The sequence below is a fragment of the Oncorhynchus gorbuscha genome, linkage group LG07 (assembly GCF_021184085.1).
Source record: "Oncorhynchus gorbuscha isolate QuinsamMale2020 ecotype Even-year linkage group LG07, OgorEven_v1.0, whole genome shotgun sequence".
NCBI classification, from domain to species: Eukaryota; Metazoa; Chordata; class Actinopteri; order Salmoniformes; family Salmonidae; genus Oncorhynchus; species Oncorhynchus gorbuscha.
In genome coordinates, this window is record NC_060179.1 from 32,365,761 (window position 1) to 32,386,873 (window position 21,113).

The window sequence follows — 21,113 nt, forward strand, 5'->3', positions numbered from 1 at the left end:
AGAGGCTAGATAGTGTTGCAGTGGAGGAGACCTGGGTCATGTTCAGTAGGGATAAAATGTTTTGAAAAGGAGAGGTACTTGCTGAACTTGTCCAATCAGAGTACAGATTTTCAGGCTTCCTTTGCTGCTATGGTGTGCTAGTAAACACCCTGATAGAGAAACGCAGGGCTGAGGAGGAGGGTGAAATTCCTGGCTCCTCTCTGGGCTCTGGAAACACCGGTCAGCCTGTTGAATGTGATTGATGTGTGAGTAACAAAATCACCATACACACTCTGCGTCCCTAATCTGGCACTGGTCAAAAGTAGTGCACTGTAAAGGGAATAGGGTGCCATTCAGGACTAAACCTCCATGTGGTGTAGGAGTGACGATGCAAAACCAAGGCCTTACAACTACGTAGTTATAGGGCCCACCTCTGCATGAGGAGATTGACAGTAACTATTTAAAATCGGTCTTATGTTGTAAGTGAAAACATGTGCAGCGTGCATTTCAATAAACACAACTAGGTTAGCGTATGATGATGGCAAGGTTTTTAATGCTGATCTAGTTCCGTACACGTGCCATAACATCAACAGTGTAATAACATTAATTACAAAATGTATATCTGCCTAATATGTTTTTTGATTGTTTTTACATAGGGAAACATTCATTTATTTACAAATGTTCATTTTAATGGTTTTATGCCTATACATGGACTACATCATAAGCATCCTCCAGGGTTGGTTAAAGTCTTGAGTTTGGCATTTCCCACAATCCAACATTCTTTACCACTTCCTGTAATCACCCTGCAATGTCAGGGTTTTGATATGTTACTATAATAACCATAAATAACGTCATAATTTGACTGACATTTGAATTGATTATAATAAAAAGGTGAAATAAAAATATAAAGACCATCACAATTTGTATTAAATTACCTTAAAACCTAATGGGCAAAAAGGTACATAACCATTGTTACCTTCTCAATATTCTCTCTAAAATACATTGTTACTAAAAATAAAAAATATCATACAGCTGAGTTACTTCGTCACATGCGTTCCATCACAAACAAATTGGACTTTCCTCTAAACTTCAATCATGAACATGTTTCTCATATACGTGGAGAGCAGGAATTTTGTCCTTGTTTGGTAACAGTTACCCAATTTCACAAAACGCTAGCTATGTCAAACCAGTTTCAATATAGCTTAACACCCACACACCTTGAAAGATTATAACCAAGACCGTGAGTTCAAGATTGTCTCACCCATACGAGTAGCTGACTTCATATGAAGAAAAGCAAACTGATTGGAGTTGCAGAGAAGACGTAGCAACTGTCTTTTGACGAAGGAATCAATCATGAGACGTTGATCTGAACCGTTAAACCGCAGACCTGTAATGTTCAGGTGTGCGTCCCCAATGGCACCCTATTCCATATAAAGTAGTGCACTGTGTAGGGAATAGGGTGCCATTTGGGACGCACACCCTGTTGACTGGGTATGTTTACCGTATGAGACACCCTATTCCATATAAAGTAGTGCACTGTGTAGGGAATAGGGTGCCATTTGGGACGCACACCCTGTTGACTGGGTATGTTTACCGTATGAGACGAAGCCTTTTCATGGGTTACACACACACACACACACACCCCCCCGTCACACACACATACAATGTATTTTTCTTCCCCTGAGGCTGATTTGTGCTCGACTATCACATTATAAATTAAGGCTGATTACCGAAACAGAATAAAAGGTGTCTTTCATTTCATAGAGCGGAAAAGATAATCATAATAATCAATAAACACAGCATATGGGCCTTATCAGTGCATAATAATATTAATAATAAACAGTAATCATCTGTTTCTGAGGATTAATACAGAAATAGTGGATATAAAACACCATTCAACTTAAAACCCTATATTATTTTCATATTACTTTCAAATGGTTGAAGGTCAGCTTGGATGCTGAGACAGTACATAGTTGTAAGAAGAAAATAATTCCCACTGTCCCTTTTTTGATAGAATAACAAAATACCTTGTCATATACAACAACGGAAACACTACATTAAGGCATCCTTCATAAAGGGTGCCTTAAAGTAAAGGAACATCAGTATTAGGTGATTTTTTTTCTTAGGGACAAATGATATTCTCAGCACAATATGATAAACAGTCAAATAAGTGAAAAACTACAAGAATGAAATGACAACATATCAATTTGCTCGTGTCAGCATGCGTATAATGTAGCAATATGTTCTTCAGTTAATGTCTTTGTACAGGCATATATCGCTCAGTTGAAAATGATAGGCAGGGCCTGTTTAGGAAAGTACTAACAGTATGTGGCTTCTGCTACGTTAGTCACAGGCTGCCTCCCAAATGGTACCCTGTTCCCTACATAGTGCATTACTTTTGACCAGAGCCCTATGAGCCCTGGTCAAAAGTAGTGAATTATATAGGCAAAAGGGTGCCGTTTGGGACACATACTGTACATAGTGAAAAGAAAGGCCCGTTTGGACCTTGAAAAATAGGAAGCACTTCAGAAACACTTTAACACACATATCCTCCCATACACACGCTCTCGCAAACACGCTCTCTCACACACACACACACACATACACCCGCTCTCGCAAACACGCTCTCTCACACACACACACACACACACACACACACACACACACACACACACACACACACACACACACACACACACACACACACACACACACACACACACCTTTTGTTTCTGGCAGACCCTGATTTCGTAGCACTGACCTCTCTCTGAGAGCTTGTCATGAGCCCACCTAACTCCATACCTGACTGCCAGACAGGTATTGGTGCTGTCGGCCCCCAGAATCCTACCACATCTGGGGGTAGACAGATTGACGTGACCCTGTGACCTATAACCCATAAAGGACAGACATAGAGTGCAGCAGAATCAAGCCACTGTTCCTCCAACTGGACAGACTGCATTTGGAGAAACACGAAGAATAGTGTAATTGTCTGACACATACCGGCTTTCTTGTTTTCAGTTATTTTTTGGGGTTACTCTACAAAGACCTGTATTGATTATTGGTAAGTACTATCAATCACTACGCTACTCCTTTTACCCAAATCCCATTTTATAAAAGGTTTGGATTTTACAATTCAACGTCATTTTTGCACATTGATATTATTGTCTAGATCAAACACCTTCCGACTGTGTTGATCCAGCTACTGTCTCTCGGCTTTGCAGTTTTACATGCAATAACAAAACAAGGAGTGCTAAAAGTAAGTGGCTCCAATAGAACATCTAGGTGTTCATAGGTGTTGCATCAAAACCAATCCTTGTTTCTTCGGCAAAATTTTTTTTTTTTTTTTTTTTTGTGTGTGTGATTTTAATGCCAAGAGATATAGATCTGCTGTTGCCTGGATTTCAATAATAAGAGGTGAATCCTAAGTTATACTTAAGTGACATTTGTACTTAGTCTCCCATTGACGTCAACGTATGACTGAGTCAACTCACATCGAATTGACTCCTAAATGAATTTAAAACTGACAGTTGCAATGGTCGCTGCTACATAGATGTCTTGATGCCTTGTACTGTGTCTCCAGAAGGTCTTAGATATGTCTCAGGTGTTCTCTCCTAACTACTCAAACGGGTTTAGGTCAATTACCTCTCGAGAACAGGTGTGTGTGTGTGTGTGTGTGTGTGTGTGTGTGTGTGTGTGTGTGTGTGTGTGTGTGTGTGTGTGTGTGTGTGTGTGTGTGTGTGTGTGTGTGTGTGTGTGTGTGTGTGTGTGTGTGTGTGTGTGTGTGTGTGTGAGTGAGTGCGTGCTTGCACGTGTGTGTATGTGTGTGTTATAAATCCTGTGACAGTAGCATCCAACAGGGGAGTAGAGACTGAGTTTCTCTATTGTCTGCTGTCATTGTGTTGTGAGTCACAATAACAGCCTCCCCCAGGGTCACCAGAGGAGAGAGGCTGGCCTGAATTCCAAATAGCACCCTGTTTTCTATGTGGTGCACTACTTTTGACTAGGTAATTCACAAACGTAGTGGACTATTTAAGGAATAGGGTGTCATGTGGGACACAAGCCACTGTCTCAGGCTGTCTGACACCCAACAGGATTAGCTAGTATGCCTTGACAGCGCTCGGTCTATACCCACTAGTACACTTCCCCTCCCTCCCTAACCGCCCTTCTGTTCCAAGGAATCAGAACAATTATACATTATGCATCAATACCGTGGTACTGGTATACCTGTTTGGGTGACAACAGGCCTTTTGGTTGGTGGAACATCGGTAAGAAGAGTTGCCATCACAAGAAGAAACATCTTTGGGAGTAAGGAGTGGGGGGAGCTACATGAAAAGCTGAAAGTTCAAGGAGAGGTTCAAATGGAGAGAAGAGGAAAAGTTAATAAATATACAATATTCTCACTCCACCGGCTGCTGTGACCGTTTTTGTGGAAGTCGATAAATGTGATTATATTACAAGCACCCTACCCTCGCCATTCAGTGCAGATGAGTGTCTTGACAGTGTCACTCGGTGTGTGTGTGTACCTTTGAAGGTGTGTCGGTTTGTGTGTGTGTGTGTGTGTGTGTCTCTGTCTGTGTGTGTGTGTGTGTGTGTCTTTATCTGTGTGTGTCTCATAATCTGGTCTGGGCCTCTGGGATGTAGATCTCGATACTGTCTGCTGCTCTCTCGGTGACCGAGCTCTGTCGGACCGAGAGCGCCCGCTTGGCGGCCAGCAGGCGTTTGCGAGCCTCCAGCCGCTGTCTCTCGGAGCTCTCCAGAGAACGGTCCCTGGCCAGGGGAGGGTGGCCCTTGTGGGGCTTCTTTGGCACTGCAGGGGCAAACCTTCTCTCCTGGATGGACGGGGGAGGACAAACAACTACAGTTACAGGCCATCCTCTGTGCCTCTGGCAGTAGGGGCACAATGTCAGCCATTTTGTGTGGGGTTAGAGAGTGCATGACATCAACATTTTGTTGGAGTTTGCATGGTGTGAGAGCATGCAACTGGGTTCACGTGAGTGAGGTTATGGTTGATGGTTGTGGTGGCCATTTTGTGAGAGTGCACGGCTGTAGGTAGGCGGCCATGTGCGTAGGGTAAGAGCGGCCAGCGAGGTCAGCTAGGCCCCAAGGTGCATGGCAGGTAGACTGACTTCTCAAAACCCAGCTCACTGTTAACAACAAAACAATCAAAAATACAACACATAGGCAGTCACGTCAGGCAGGCTATCGCACAACATCACAACAATAAAATGACATGCATTACAACACTCTCATGCTACATTGAACCAAAATCTATAGTAACTTTGGACATTAAAAAGCTTGGAACATATTTGAATAACAGTGAAAGTATAAGCATGCAGGGCAAATTTTGTTCTTCATTCTATTGCATTACTTCCAGGCTTTAAAGGGATAGTTCACCCAATTTACAAAATTACATAGTGCATTCGGAAGGGATTCAGACCCCTTCCCTTTTTCCAAATTCTGTTACATTACAGCCTTATTCTAAAACGTGTTAAATGCAAAAAATCCTCATAGATCTACACACAATACCCCATAATGATGAAGCGAAAACAGGTTTTTCTAAATATTTTCTAATTTATTACAAATAATAACAGAAATAACTTATTTACATAAGTATTCAGACCCATGTTTTGTCAATTCTGATTGGATATGATTTGGAAAGGCACACACTTGTCTACAGCAGAGTTTCGTAAAGTATGGGTCTGTTAAAGTACGGACCTGTTAATGATGGGTCGCGACCTAAATGTATAATTATTTCATTAATTACTGGAATTGATTTGGCCAAGTGCAACTGCGCTCTCTGCTTAGCAGCGGTCTCTGCTCAGTTTGACAGCTGCTCGAGTGCGAGAGGTAGAGGGAGATGCCCATGTGCTTCGCGGTTTACCAGATCTTTTTTTCTGCAGTTTTCTTGAAGATCATTCCGCGACCCACACGTTGCAGCGCTGTGGTTCAAGCCACTGACTTGTTATTCCCACTCGCCATCACTCACCGCTGTCATGAAATGGACTCATGCTAGCCACAAGTTCTCGTCATGAAACACAGATACAGTGATGAATTTGTGTCTCTTTCATACAAACTTTGAGAAATAACAAGGAGCGCCAACAATGTGTTTTGTGTGGGGAAGTGCGTAGTAATAAGTCTCAAAACAAAACAAATTAATAAAGTGGAAAAGTGAGTCAACTAACAAGGCATTGTTGTCATTTTATAAACAGGCGATGATAAGCAGAAATAGGGGAGTACTATCTATCATAGTAGTAGATGTGAGTTTATCTTTCAAACAATCCCCTGGCCTTGTAACGTTACACAGCTAGTAGCTAACGTTAGCCAAATCAAGCTAACTAGCTACTGAAAGTGCAACCCTAAGAAACAGTACAGATGAAGATGAAAAATGCAGGCCTAATGTACATCTTACTGTAGAAATGATTGCTGAAAACAAGTCTAGGTTGGAACTGTTGCTGTTACAAGTAATACTTTTTATTCTGAACTGGAATAAACGGATGGAAGCGATATGCTTTTTGAGGCAAACTCTCACACAGTTCTGGGTTGCTCATCTACAGCAGGAAGCGGTCTCCTGCCTGACTGAGAAAGCAGTCGAGGTTCTGATCCAGTTTGGCACCACATACCTATACAAGTCAGGGTTCTCAAGTACAGAAACGGTCTCAATGCTGAGCTTCACCTAAGTGTTGCACTGTTAAAAACTGATCCCAGAATAGACATGCTTGTTGAAAACTTCAACCAGCCACACACCTCTCATTGGGACTGTGTGTGTGTTTTCTACATCTGTGTGATGTGATCAATTATTCCAGTTCAGAATATATATATATATTTAAATGCTTTTTAACAGCAGCAGTTCCAACCTAGACTTTCAACAATAATTTATACAGTAAGCTTAGGTTTGAACGATCAAAAAGCCTGTGTTTGTGTGTGTGTGTGTTCTGTTATACATCTGTGTGATGTGATCAATCTGTTAATTCCAGTTCATAATGAAATTATTTAACTGCAACAGTTCCAACCTAGACAGGTATGTAAGAGTGTTTTAATTGGGGAAAAATAAACATGAAAATATTTATGGGTATTTCATTGTTATTTGTTTTTGTCTATATTGCTTTTTTTTAGGCATAAGGGCAATGAAATGTACAGATAATTATGTATAGTTGCATATTTTCCTTAGCTTGGGTCCCAGGAAAACACAGAATTTCTCATTTGGGTCCCAGGCTGAAAAAGTTTAAGAACCCCTGGTCTACAGTACCAGTCAAAAGTTTGGACACACCTATTCATTCAAGGGGTTTTCTTTATTTGAACTATTATCTATATTATAGAACACTTGTGAAGACATCAAAACTATGAAATAACCAAAAAAGTGTGAAACAAATCAAAATATATTTTATATTTAAGATTCTTCATGAGGTTACCACCTGGAATAGATTTCAATTAACAGGTGTGCCTTATTAAAAGTTAATTTATGTCAATTATTATTGTGACAAGGCAGGAGTGGTATACAGAAGATAGCCTTATTTGGTAAAATATCAAGTTCCTACTTTGGCAAGAACAGCTCAAATTAGCAAAGAGAAACAACAGTCCATCATTACTTTAGAACATGAAGGTTAGTCAATTTTGAACATTTCAAGAACTTTGAAAGTTCCATCAAGTGCAGTCACAAAAACCATCAAGCACTATGATGAAACTGGCTCTGATGAGGACCGCCATAGGAAAGGAAGACCCAGAGTTACCTCCGCTGCAGAGGATAAGTTCATTATAGTTACCAGCCTTAGAAATTTCAGCCCAAATAAATGCTTCACAGAGATCAAGTAACAGACATATCTCAACATACACTGTTCAGAGGAGTCTGCGTGAATCAGGCCTTCACGGTCAAATTGTTTCAAAGTAACCACCACTAAAGGGTACCAATAAGAAGAACAGATTTGTTTGGGCCAAGAAACACGAGCAATGGACATTAAACAAGTGGAAATATGTCCTTTGGTCTGTTGAGTCCAAATTTGAGATTTTTGGTTCCGACTGCCATGTCTTTGTGAGATGCAGGGTAGGTGAACGGATGACCTCCGCATGTGTGGTTCCCACCGTGAAGCATGGAGGAGGAGTTGTGATGGTGTGGGGGTGCTTCGCTGGTGACACTGTCTGTGATTTATTTAGAATTCAAGGCACACTTAGCCAGCATGGCTACCACAGCATTCTGCAGCGATACGCCATCCCATCTGGTTTGCGCTTAGTGGGACTATCATGTGTTTTTCAACAGAACAATTACCCAACACACCTCCAGGCTGTGTAAAGGCTATTTGACCAAGAAGGAGAGTGATGGAGGGCTGCATCATATGACCTGGCCTACACAATCAACCTGACCTCAACCCAATTGAGATGGTTTGGGATGAGTTGGACCGCAGAGTGAAGGAAAAGCAGCCAACAAGTGCTCAGCATATGTGGGAACTCCTTCAAGACTGTTGGAAAAGTATTCCAGGTGAAGCTGGTTGAGCAAATGCCAATAGTGTGCAAAGCTGTCATCAAGGCAAGGGGTGGCTACTTTGAAGAATCTAAAATATATTTTGATTCATTTAACACTTTTTTGGTTACTACATGATTCCAAATGTGTTATTTCATAGTTTTGATGTCTTCACTATTATTCTAAAATGTAGAAAATAGTACAAATAAAGAGTATAGGGTCTGAATACTTGTAAATGTCATATTTCAGTAAATAAAATGTAAATAAATGAGCAAACATTTCTAAAAAACATTTTTTTTCTTTGTAATTATGGGGTATTCTGTGTAGATAGATGAGGAAAAAATGATTTAATCCATTTTAGAATAAGGCTGTAACGTAGCAAAATGTGAAAAAAGTCAAGGGGTCTGAATACTTTACGAATGCACTGTACTGGTGGACAGAAATGCAAAAGTGTTAGCATTTGGAGACAGTGGCCAGATAAACAAAACCAATGCATGGATTACTCTCACACGTTGCTTATAGATTGCTTACAGTATAACCAATATGCCATTTAGTAATTTGGGTGAACTATCCCTTTAAGGTGGATCTGGTCTATAGGGTCCACTACATTGAGTGATACCTTTATCTCTGGGGGGTCCAGGGGTTTCCAGTTGTTGGCTTTGAGTTGGTGGAGCTCATCAAATTTCAGGCTGATGTTCTCGATGGACAGCTGCAGCATGTCCCAGAAGCCTGCTAGGTCCTGGGAACTGGGCCTCGGGTGGGAATTGGGGTTCTGATACACACAGAGAGTTTCAGTATAGAGTTTAGACACTGAGGTTCTTGCCTTTACATGGCACGACATAATTCTATGGCAGCCATGTTGGCTTCTCATATTCGGGCCATTCTAAAATTGTGGTGGCATTTGCGTCCCTTGCCTTTGTAACCATGAAAAACACTCAAATGAATTACAGTCACACAACATGTTTCGCTATCTATTGAACTGTTTATCAATGATAAACATAATGCAAGTAAGTCATTTATACTGAAAAACTTTGTTTATGCATTGTTTAAAGTACTTAGGGTAAGCAAATTGGCTTGTCCCAGGAGTGTGTAGAGTATAGTGACATGTTTTGGGGATGTAGAATATAAATGGAGGGAACTAACATTGTGAGGAAAATGATTCATCACAAATGTGATTTTCCCATGTTGCGTTTATATTTCCACACTATGAGTTTGGAATGATACTATGAAATAGTGAAAATGATGATAAAGCCCTTTTAGTGCCTGTTTTAGTTGGATGGCGTTTTGGAGGTAAATAGACCAATAAAAAAGAAGAGGTCCAAAAATCCCTGCCAATTACAGCTACCCAGCTAGCACATTTGGTTCCTTGAAATGTGTTATTTTTTACAATGGTTGTGGGAACAAAGCCATACTGTTAGTTTCCTGACTGGGGAAACTGAAAATGTTTTGACATTTTTATTTGTCTGTTCTGTGAACATACCTTTTTAGGTTGCAGGGAGGTTCTGAGAACGTTTAACTCTGCTTCCTTGAAAGTTTCCCTGGGAGGTTTTATTAACGCTCTTAGAACTGAAATGATAGGTTATTTGGATGTTTTAGAATAACCTCCTTAAAACCTTCACTGAATGTTTCAATAAGACTTTTAATAACACAGATAACCCAAAATAAGCTAACTTTTTTGAACTCCAAACACAGATATGACTCATGGAAATTCATTTCCTTAGTTAATGAATCCTGTGAACACACACTTTTTTTTATTTTATTGTGTCGTGGCGTCAGTGAGATTTGAACTTATGCCATTGCAATTCAAGAACGACCCATTTACCAAAAGCACTTCATGGAATTTTCAGATTTTTAAACAATTCTATGTTACTGAATGTAGAGAATAAATGGAATGCTCAAAGGCTCTGACATGGCATCCATTCTAAAAGTTGTCTGAACTCTCTGAACATATGGCTTTGCACAGGACTGTGTTGGACTTGGAACCATTCCAATTTTCCTATCAGTATGTCATCAGCATTCAAGTCTGGGACTATTTCACCTTGTCCCTTCACACTTCAAAGTTATTATGCTTTGAGTGGTGAGTGGTGATAGACTAGACTACTATCCAGCTAGAATTTGCATGCATAGCAGTGTTTGGCCTGACACAGTGTCAATTATAAGCTTGTATAGATCATCACATTATGTGACAGTTGGCTCTGATGGGCCTGCTGACACAGTAGACTAACTCTGCAGTGTGTGTGTGTGTGTGTGTGTGTGTGTGTGTGTGTGTGTGTGTGTGTGTGTGTGTGTGTGTGTGTGTGTGTGTGTGTGTGTGTGTGTGTGTGTGTGTGTGTGTGTGTGTGTGTGTGTGTGTGTGTGTGTGTGTGTGTGTGTGTGTGTGTGTGTGTGTGTGTGTGTGTGTGTGTGTGTGTGTGTGTGTTACATACCTGATTATCCTTACACAGCTCCCGAAACTGCTGGAACTTCTGAGACATAAGCAGCTGGGCACTCCCTATTGCACTGCGGATCTTCCCCAGTACTGCGGAAACACACACACACAGACTTTGCCTTTGATGAGTGCAAGGCTATAAACATGTGGAGAGAGGGAACTGGGAACCTAAACTGTGAATTCTGATGAGAAGGGGAATGTTTATCCTGCACACCAAATAAACATATCTCCTAACATGACATTGAGTTGGTGATGTAGAAAACCAGCCTCCTGTCTCAATACGCAACCTCGAATTAGGGGGAAAATACACTGCAGAATCACTAGTCAAGGGCTGCCCAGCAGACAGTCGCCCTTCACCTACTGTAACCATGTATTCTCTCCATCGGAAAATAATGCATTAGCAGTAAAGGAAGAAACAAGTTATGTCACTAGGGACAAATCTAAGGAGTAGTATTCAAGCCGAATAAAGTCTACCACATTGTGCCCATGTGTCCCAAATGACACCCTAATCCCTATTTAGTGCATTACTTTTGACCAGAGCCCAGTGGGGCCTATATTGGAAATAGGATGCCATTTGGGATGCAGAGAGTGTCAGTGTGGCACTGATAGTGTGGAGCTATGGAGCTGGCAGCAGGCTTGAGGAGCTTATTAAGTGAGTTTGAGCATGAAAACCTCCATTGAGCATTGCTGTGAGAGGTCATTATACTGTTTATCTACAGGACAGATGTATGGCCGGACCCGTCCAGCAGCTAGCTCCCTATTGATGACTCTGTCTGCAGAGGAGATAGCAGGCAACAAGCAGGCATTGTGGCTCGCTGCTATGAATGCCATGGCAGTGTCTCTCAAATGACACAATAGTTCCTATGTAGTGCACTACTTTTGACCAGAGCCCTATATCGTGCCCTATCTGGAGATATAGGGTGCCATTTTGGGACTCAGACAATTTCCCTCGGTCTATTTGACACAGGGCAGGATGGGGAAAAACAGAGATACAAAGAGAGGGAAAACAACTTATATGGCCTTCAGGTCAACATCACCCAAAAACATGAAGAGAGAGAGAGAAGTGATTCTACTGACTCACTACCCCTAATGCACCGCTTTTGCTCCTGTTCGCACATATTCAGCTCCATATCCATGGGTTGATGTTGTTTATGTACGTGCACGTGTGTTGTCCCACTCACTCTCCTCCGGCAGCTCGTTCTCCATCTCGTCCTGCTCCATCTGCCGGCACCAGCCCTCCATGCGCTCCATCTCGGCTTGAAGAAGCTTCAGGAACCACCTCCCGTCCCTGGAACACATCAACCCCCGTCCCCCCACCACCACCTCCATGGGGTCTTCCACCTGGTCCATCCAGGGGTCTGGCGGGGGCAGGATGGATGGGTCCAAACCCACCTCGCCGTACTCCTCCACGGTCAGGGCGTGGTAGTGGTTGCCCGAGCCCTGGATGGAGACGGTAGAGGTGGCGGCGTCTCGGGAGTACTGGCGGGGCATGGTGGCCGAGTGGCGTATCACCATCTCTGGGGCGTCGACGGGACAGTAGTCAGGGTCGTCTAGGTCGGCTTGGACCGCCGTGGTCACACTGTTGGACCTGGTCATCCTGCGATAACTGGAAAGAGAACCACAGATTAGAGATCAGAGTTAGTGGATGTGGGGTTAATAGAAGACATGCGGGCTTAGTATATCAACACAGATCCCAGATCAGATCGGACAGGTGTGGGGTGTTTGGGAGTGGTGTCATGGGGGCGTTTGGTCACCTGGCTGATTCAGAAGCGATGGAGCGTGGCCTCATCAGTCACCGTGCCCTGCTGTAGGGCTAAGTCTTAGAGATAACATACACCCACCCTCAGGGCCCTGCTGTATAGCTTGGGGTGCAGCTTTGATTTAGCCTGAGAGGCTTTGTGCCCCTGTAAGACTCCTCTTGCCAAGTCTCTCAGAGCAAAGTGCCAACACACAGCCACTAAGTCACACACTTGCACACAGATAACATCTTTTCAAAATACACAGATGGGCACACACACACACACACACACACACACACACACACACACACACACACACACACACACACACACACACACACACACACACACACACACACACACACACACACACACACACACACACACACACACACACACACACACACACACACACACACAGTGCTAGAGAGAAGTGCCAACTAAATGTACAATTAGTGGACAGCCAGCAACCAGAGGACACCAGCAGACTACAACAGGATACAAGATAAACAGATAAATGACAGAAAATCATTCACATGCTCTCTCTCACACGCCATTTTTTACTACAGTTTACTATAAAATACTACAATACTGACTATAGAATTCTGTAGTAAACTGTTGTATACTGTAGAATACTATACTACACCCTGTTGTATCCCTCGATCATGTGTACTACTTAGTATAGAATGTTGTAGTATACTGTAGTAAATAATAACTTTTCAAAATATGTATAGAATGAATTGAGTGGACAGTATACTGGATGCAAGATAAACACCGACACTAAACACTGTAGGGCAGTCAAATTCCACGTGTAGTAGGCCTGATTATTGGTCTGCACATACTCTGGGTACACTGCTAGGGATGCCGTCTGGGCCGGTTAACCCGCTTAAATGTCTTACTCACGTCGGCCGTGGAGAAGGAGAGCCTATAGTCCTTTGTAGCGGGCCGTGTCGGTGGCACTGTGTTATCCTCAAAGCGGGCGAAGAAGGTGTTTAGTAAGTACGGAAGCACAAGACGTCGGTGTCCGCGACTACAGTACCGTGCAAAAGTATTCACCCCCTTGGCGTTTTTCCTATTTTGTTTCATTACAAGCTGTTTTAAAATAATTTTTATTTAGATTTCAAGTGAAGGACATACACGAAATAGTCCAAATTGGTGAAGTGAAATGAACAAAATAACTTTTTTTGTGGGGCCTCCCGGGTGGTGCAGTGGTTAAGGGCACTGTACTGCAGCACCAGCTGTGCCACCAGAGACCCTATGTTCGCACTCCCAGGCTCTGTCGTAACCGTCTGGCGACCAGGAGATCCGTGGGGTGCGACGCACAATTGGCCTAGCGTCGTCCGGGTTAGGGAGGGGTTGGCCGGTAGGGTTATCCTTGTCTCATCGCGCACCAGCGACCCCTGTGGCGGGCCAGGCGCAGTGCGCGCTAACCAAGGTTGCCAGGTGCACGGTGTTTCCTCCGACACATTGGTGCGGCTGGCTTCCGGGCTGGATGCGCGCTGTGTTAAGAAGCAGTGCGGCTTGGACGGGTTGTGTATCGGAGGACGCATGACTTTCAACCTTCGTCTCTCCCGAGACCGTACGGGAGTTGTAGCGATGAGACAAGATAGTAGCTGCTAAACAATTGGATACCACGAAATTGGGGAGAAAACGGGTAAAATAAATAATAAAATAATTTAAAAAACGGAAAAGTGGTGCATGCATAATGGGGCAAAAAAGTATTTAGTCAGCCACCAATTGCGCAAGTTCTTCCACTTAAAAAGATGAGGGAGGCCTGTAATTTTTATTACAATTGTCTTATTTCTTGTTTGTTTAACAATAAAAACAATGTTGCATCCTCAAAGTGGTAGGCATGTTGTTTAAATCAAATGATACACACCCCCCAAAAATCTATTTTAATTCCAGGTTGTAAGGCAACATCATAGGAAAAATGCCAAGTGGCTGAATACTTTCGCAAGCCACTGTATAGGAAGGGCGGAGAAAAATGGAGTTGTGATCAGATTTGCCGAAGGGAGGGCGGGGCAGGTCCTTGTAGGCATTTCAAAAAGTTGAGTAGCAGTGGTCCAATGTTTTACCAGCACGAGTACTACAGTCGACGAGCTGGTAGAACTTTGGTAGTGTTTTCCTCAAATTTGCTGTTAAAATCCACAGCTACAATAAATGCAGCCTCAGAATATGTGGTTTCCAATTTGCATAAAATCCATTATAGTAGCGAGTAATATACTCTGAAGCGGTGGATGGTGTGCACGCCTCCTGAGTTGGACAAGAAGTCCACTCCGAATACCTTTTCTCCACCGGCGGTGTTTTGGAGCAGGCTCTGGAATAAGTATCCAATTTGGGAAAGTTGTATTCCTGGTCATAATGCTGGTGAGTTACCGCCGCTGTGATATCCCAAAGGTATTTCCGGCTGTATGTAATAACACCAACAAAACAAATCTGGGCTAGTAATGTAAGAAATAACACACCAAAAACAAAAATTCTGCAAAGTTTTTTAGGAGCCAGAAGCAGAGCTGCCATATCTGTCGGCACCATCTTCATCTTCATTAGCTTGTCAAATTGTGAATGAGAGACTGATGAAATATGTACAGGCTGCGCAAAAAAATAAACAAAGCAACTTTTTTCAAATCATCATTAGTCGCATCATGCAGCCTTATAAAAGTATTAAAAATCAAAACATATTGCCCTTTTGTAGAACAGCTAAAGTTACATTAATAACTCTAAATGAAGCATATAGGACTACCTATGTCACGCCCTGGCCATAGAGAGGCTTTTATTCTCTATTTTGGTTAGGCCAGGGTGCGACTAGGGTGGGCATTCTAGTTCCTTTATTTCTATGTTTTCTATTTCTTTGTGTTTGGCCAGGTGTGGTTCTCAGAGGCAGCTGTCTATCGTTGTCTCTGAGAATCATACTTAGGTAGCCTTTTTCCCACCTGAGTTTGTGGGTAGTTGTTTTCTGTATAGTTTCAGGTACCTTACAGAACTGCTCGTTTCTCGCCTTGTTATTTTTGTTCTAGTGTTCAGATTTGAATAAATATGATGAACACGTACCACGTTGCGCTTTGGTCCACTTCTTCATCAGACGAGCGTTACAACCTATTTCTTTGTTAACCGCATGTGCACACCTCAAATCGCTTGGAGAAATATCCTTTCTATTTTATTCAGCTTTGTTCAATTGTATTCTTCATACTATAAAATAATGCCACGGAATTCTAAGCAAATCTTGTCTGCTAAATGAACAAGTGTAGCCCACAGCCATATGGCATAGCCAGATCAGGACCTAACATAAGGACAACTCAGAGTATGCTATTCTGTTCTTCTGAAATAGATGACATTTTCTTCATATCATGTCTCGCCTATAAATAATGGATTTATTGTGAATGTGTAGGTAATATTTCATGGATTTATTAGATTTCTTCTTAATGTAGATGTTCCAAAGGTCTGCATCAGTGGCTTGTAGGCTGTGTGTGGAGCCAGGAGATGCTTAATATGTTTATGTTAATTTCTGTCAATTACAGTGGGACCGGCAATTATTTACTTGACAATCACCAGTTGACAAAATGTTGTGACCGCAACAGCCATGCTGACATGAATGACAGGAAATCATTCTCTCGCGCTCTCCCTCTCTCTGACATGACCTGCTCACAGGGTGATACACACACACAGATCCTGAAGTCGGCCCATCCATCAGCCTCACCCCATCTCTGGCCAGTCCCTCCTCCTCCACTTCACCCATTTATCTATACCTCCTCTGCTCCATTAATCTCCCTTCTTTCATGAACAGAGAGCAAGAGGGGGAGAGGAGCAGGAGAGAACAAATACACTCACAGTAGAGGGCTACCAGCGCCTGTGTGTGTGTGTGTGTGTGTGTGTGTGTGTGTGTGTGTGTGTGTGTGTGTGTGTGTGTGTGTGTGTGTGTGTGTGTGTGTGTGTGTGTGTGTGTGTGTGTGTGTGTGTGTGTGTGTGTGTGTGTGTGTGTGCTCACAGCTGTTAAAGAGTAACTGTGCTCTGATCAGGTGTGTAGTCATAATGATCTCAGGCTGCTTTATAGCAGCTCCCTCCTAGCAACTTCCTGTCTGTGTCAGGGCAGAGAGGGGCAAGGCCAAACACAAGCGGCGTGTGAGAGAGGGGGGGGGGGGGGGAGTAGGGAATGAGATGAGGGAGTGACAGGGACAGAGAAAAAAGAGAGTAGAGAAGAGGGAGAGAAGGAAGCGAGAGAGCGAGAGGGGTGGAGTAAGGAAAGAGGGAGGAAGGGAGAGAGAGAGAGGGTGGCAGTAGGGAGAGAAGACAAAAGCAACACAGGTTATTTTTACAGTGCAGTCAGGTGGAGTCCTTCACAGGGCCTTGTAAATTACTTCAGGGGTTAAGGGCGGCCTGCTCTGCTCTGTTGTATTCTACTCTGCTCTGCTCTGTTCCTCTCCGCTCTGTTGTGCTCGGTTCTGCTCTGCGCTACTCTGTTCTGTTCTGCTCGCCAACTGAGGGAAAAGCTGCTCCAAGACTGGATGACTGTCAGTCTGGATTGTGGCTACAGGATTGTGGCTACACCTTTTATAGTGCACTACTTTTGACCAAAGCCTTTTGAACAGAGATCTCTGGGTCCTGGTCAAAATTGTGCACTATGTAGGGAATAGGGTTCCATTAGAGTCGCAGTCCATTTCTCTGTCCCTTTGTCCTCTTTGACAGGACCATAAAGCAGTAGAAGGTCTGACTGGCTCTGACTTTTCAAGGCGGTCAAAGTGGGTTGAGGACAATATGATTTGAAAACTAGGACCACTATTGACTGCAAAGCTAGCTGTGGAAAAAAAATCCAACCTTCACCTACCCCATTTGCTGCCATGAGTTGAACATATGTAATGTGTGGGGTCATGACATAAGTCGGAACATCTCTGTAGAGTAGTTGCTGTTTGAATGAGGTTTGAAGTTAGATTGAACTTGGTAGTGCTGTATTCAGCTGTGTTAAGTACTTCAGTCATTAATATTTTAAAGTATTACTTATTAACCTGTTGAGTGTAGAGGGCAGTATTTTGATGTTTGGATGAAAAACGTACCAAAATGAAACTGCCTATTTCTCAGGCCCAGAATCTAGAATATGCATATAATTGTCAGATTAGGATAGAAAACACTCTAAAGGTTCCAAAACTGTCAAAATATTGTCTGTGAATATAACAGAACTGATATTGCAAGCGAAAACCTGAGGAAAATCCAACAAGGAAGTGCCTAAGAGAAACTAATCTCCCTGTTCCATTGCATGCCTCCCTCCATTTAAAGGGATATCAACCAGATTCCTTTCCCTATGGCTTCCACACGGTGTGAACAGTCTTTAGACAGGCTGTTATTCTGAAAAATGAGCGAGAAGGATCACGTCACGTCAATGGATGGCTGGGTGCCAGCAGAGTTTTGCATGCGCAACAGCTTGGAGCAGACATTTTCTCTCTCTCTCCTATTGAAAAAGCTACGGTCCGATAATCTTTATCGAACAAAAGGAACATTTATTGTGTAACTGGGAGTCTCGTGAGTGCAAACATCCAAAGATCATCAAAGGTGAGTGATTCATTCTATTGCTTTTCTGACCAATCTACTTTGCTGCTAGCTGTTTGTAATGTTTTATCTGCTGAGAGAGATGTCCTAACATAAACTCTTGGATAGCTTTTGCTCTAAAGCTTTTTTGAAATCTGACACGACAGGTGGATTAACAACAATCTAAGCTGTGTTTTGCTATATTGCACTTGTGATTTCATGAAAATGAAATATTTTTTGTAATTTCATTTGAATTTGGCGCTCTGCAATTCAGCGGATGTTGACGAAAATGATCCCGCTAACTGGATGGGTGTGCCAAGAAGTTAAGGAGTTTTTAGAGGTATCTGTACTTTACTATTTATATTTTTGACAACTTGTATTTTTACTACACTACATTCTTAAAGAAAATAATGTACAGACCCCTTGACTTTTTACACATTTTTATTACGTTACACTCTTATTCAGTGATGGAAAATGTACCCCAATTGTCATACTTGAGAAAAACTAAAGATACTTTCAAAGAAAATGACTCAAGTAAAAGTCACCCAGTGAAATACTACTTGAGTAAAAATCTAGAAGAATTTGGTTTTAAATGTACTTAAGTATAAAAAGTAAAAGTATAAATCATTTCTAATTCCTTATATGAAGAAAACCAGACGGTACCATTTTCTTTTCATTTTTCAATTCACGGATAGTCAGGGGCACACTCCGAAAGCATTTAAAAACAAAGCATGTGTGTTTCGTGAGTCCACCAGATCAGAGGCAGTAGGGATGACAAGGGATGTTCTCTTGATAAGTGTGTGCATTCACAATTTTCTTGACCTGCTAAGCATTCAAAATGTAACAAGTACTTTTGGGTGTCAGGGAAATGTGTGTATAAAATGTACATTATTTTATTTAGGAATGTAGTGAAGTAAAAGTAAAATTTGTCAAAAATATACATGGTAAAGTAAAGAATAGACACCCCAAAAAACAACTTAAGTGGTACTTTAAAGTATATTTTCTTAAGTATTTTAAACCACTGGCCTTATTCTAAAATTGATGAAATGAAAATAAAATCCTCATCAATCTACCTACACACAATACCCCATAATGACAAAGCAAAAACAGGTTTTTAGAATTTTTGCAAATGTATAAAAAATGTATATCACATTTACTTAAGTATTCAGATCCTTTAATCAGTTACTTTGTTGAAGCACCTTTGGCAGCATTTACAGCCTTGAGTCTTCTTGGGTATGACACTACAAGCTTGGCACACCTGTATTTGGAGAGTTTCTCACATTCATCTCTGCAGAGCATTGCCGCACAGCTATTTTCAGGTCTCTCCAGAGATCGGGTTCAAGTCCAGGCTCTGGCTGGGCCACAAAGACATTCAAAGACTTGTCCCAAATCCACTCCTGCGTTGTTTTGGCTGTGTGTTTAGGGTTGTTGTCCTGTTAGATGGTGAACCTTCGCCCCAGTCTATGTTCTAAGCGCTCTGGAGCAGGTTTTCATCAAGGATCTCTCTGTATGTTGCTCCGTTAATCTTTCCTTTGATCCTGACTAGTCTCCCAGTCCCTGCCACTGAAAAATATCCCCACAGCATGATGCTGCCACCACCATGCTTCACTGTAGGGATTGTGCCAGGTTTTCTCCAGACGTGACGTTTGGCATTCAGGAAAAAGAGTTCAACCTTGGTTTCATCAGACCAGAGAATGTTGTTTCTCATGGACTAAGAGTCTTTTAGGTGCCTTTTGGCAAACTCCAAGTGGGCTGTTGGCACTCTGTCAGAGTGACCATTGGGTTCTTGGTCACCTCCCTGACCAAAGTCCTTCTCCCTCTATTGCTCAGTTTGGCCCGGCGGCCAGTTCTAGGAAAATTTTTGGTGGTTCCAAAATTCTTTCATTTAAGAATGATGGAGGCCACTGTGTTCTTGGGGACCTTCAATGCTGCAGAATTTATTGTATCCTTCCCCAGATCTGTGCCTCGACACAATACTGTCTCTGAGCTCTATAGACAATTCCTTCGACCTCAATGCTTGGTTGTTGATCTGACATGCACTGTCCACTGTGGGACCTTATATAGACAGGTGTGTGCCTTTCCACATCATGACAATCAATTTAATTCACCACAGGTCAACTCCAATCAAGTTGTAGAAACATCTCAAGGATGATTAATGGAAACAGGATGCACCTGAGCTCAATTTCGAGTCTCATAGCAAAGGGTCAGAATACTTATGTAAATAAGGTATTTCTGTTTTTTTATTCATAATAAATTTGCTAACATATCTAAAAAAAAACTGTTTTTGCTTTGTCATTATGGGCTACTGCGTGTAGATTGATGAGGAAAACAACATATTTAATCCATTTTATAATAAGGTTATGTGGACAAAGGGAAGGGGTCTGAATACTTTCTGAATGCAATGTACTTTCTACTCCATACATTTTTCCTGACACCAAAAAGTACTCGATACATTTTGAATACTTAGCAGGCCAGGAAAATTGTCCAATTCACACAATTATCAAGAGAACATCCCTGGTCATCCCTACTGTCTCTGACCTGGCAAACTTACTAAAAACACATGTTTCATTTGTAAATGATGTCTGAATGTTGGAGTGGGAGGGAGGGGGGGGGGCTACCCCACCATAAAAATAAGAACATTGTGTCATCTAGTTTGCTAGAAAGGAATCTGAAAATATTTATACTTTTATCTTTGATAATTAGGTATATTTTAACAATTACATATACTGCTAATACTTACACATACTTAAAAACAAATGTAGACTTTTACTCAAGTCGTATTTTACTGGGTGACATTTACTTGAGTCATTTTGTCTGAGTTGTCTGAGCAGACAGCTGACAGATGTCTTGGAAAGGCAGCCAGGTTGTTTGTAGTGTTCCTCTCTTTTTACTGCTCTCCTCCACTCCCTCTCATTTTGGCAGGCTTAAGCCCAGTTCAAACACTGAGGTGAGGTTATGACCCCCCCCACTCACACCTTTTCTGTGAGTGGGGTAGGGCCAC

The 21,113-nt window shown here is 42.2% G+C and overlaps 1 protein-coding gene across 3 annotated transcripts in view; it reads right to left on the reverse strand.

Moving 5' to 3' along the window:
• Positions 1-514: 514 nt before the first annotated feature.
• Positions 515-21,113, reverse strand: part of LOC124039812 (disks large-associated protein 1-like) — a 79,078-nt gene continuing 58,479 nt past the window's right edge. For 2 of the 3 annotated variants that reach the window (XM_046356223.1, XM_046356222.1), the window contains exons 5-8: positions 12,041-12,465; positions 10,858-10,949; positions 9,051-9,203; positions 515-4,808 (exon numbers count right to left, since the gene is read on the reverse strand). In XM_046356223.1, coding sequence (XP_046212179.1) covers positions 4,590-4,808; positions 9,051-9,203; positions 10,858-10,949; positions 12,041-12,465 — 889 coding nt within the window. In that variant the 3' untranslated portion in view covers positions 515-4,589. Of the gene's footprint in view, positions 5,124-9,050; positions 9,204-10,857; positions 10,950-12,040; positions 12,466-21,113 lie in introns of all 3 variants that reach the window. The other variant, XM_046356224.1, reaches the window with a different exon arrangement.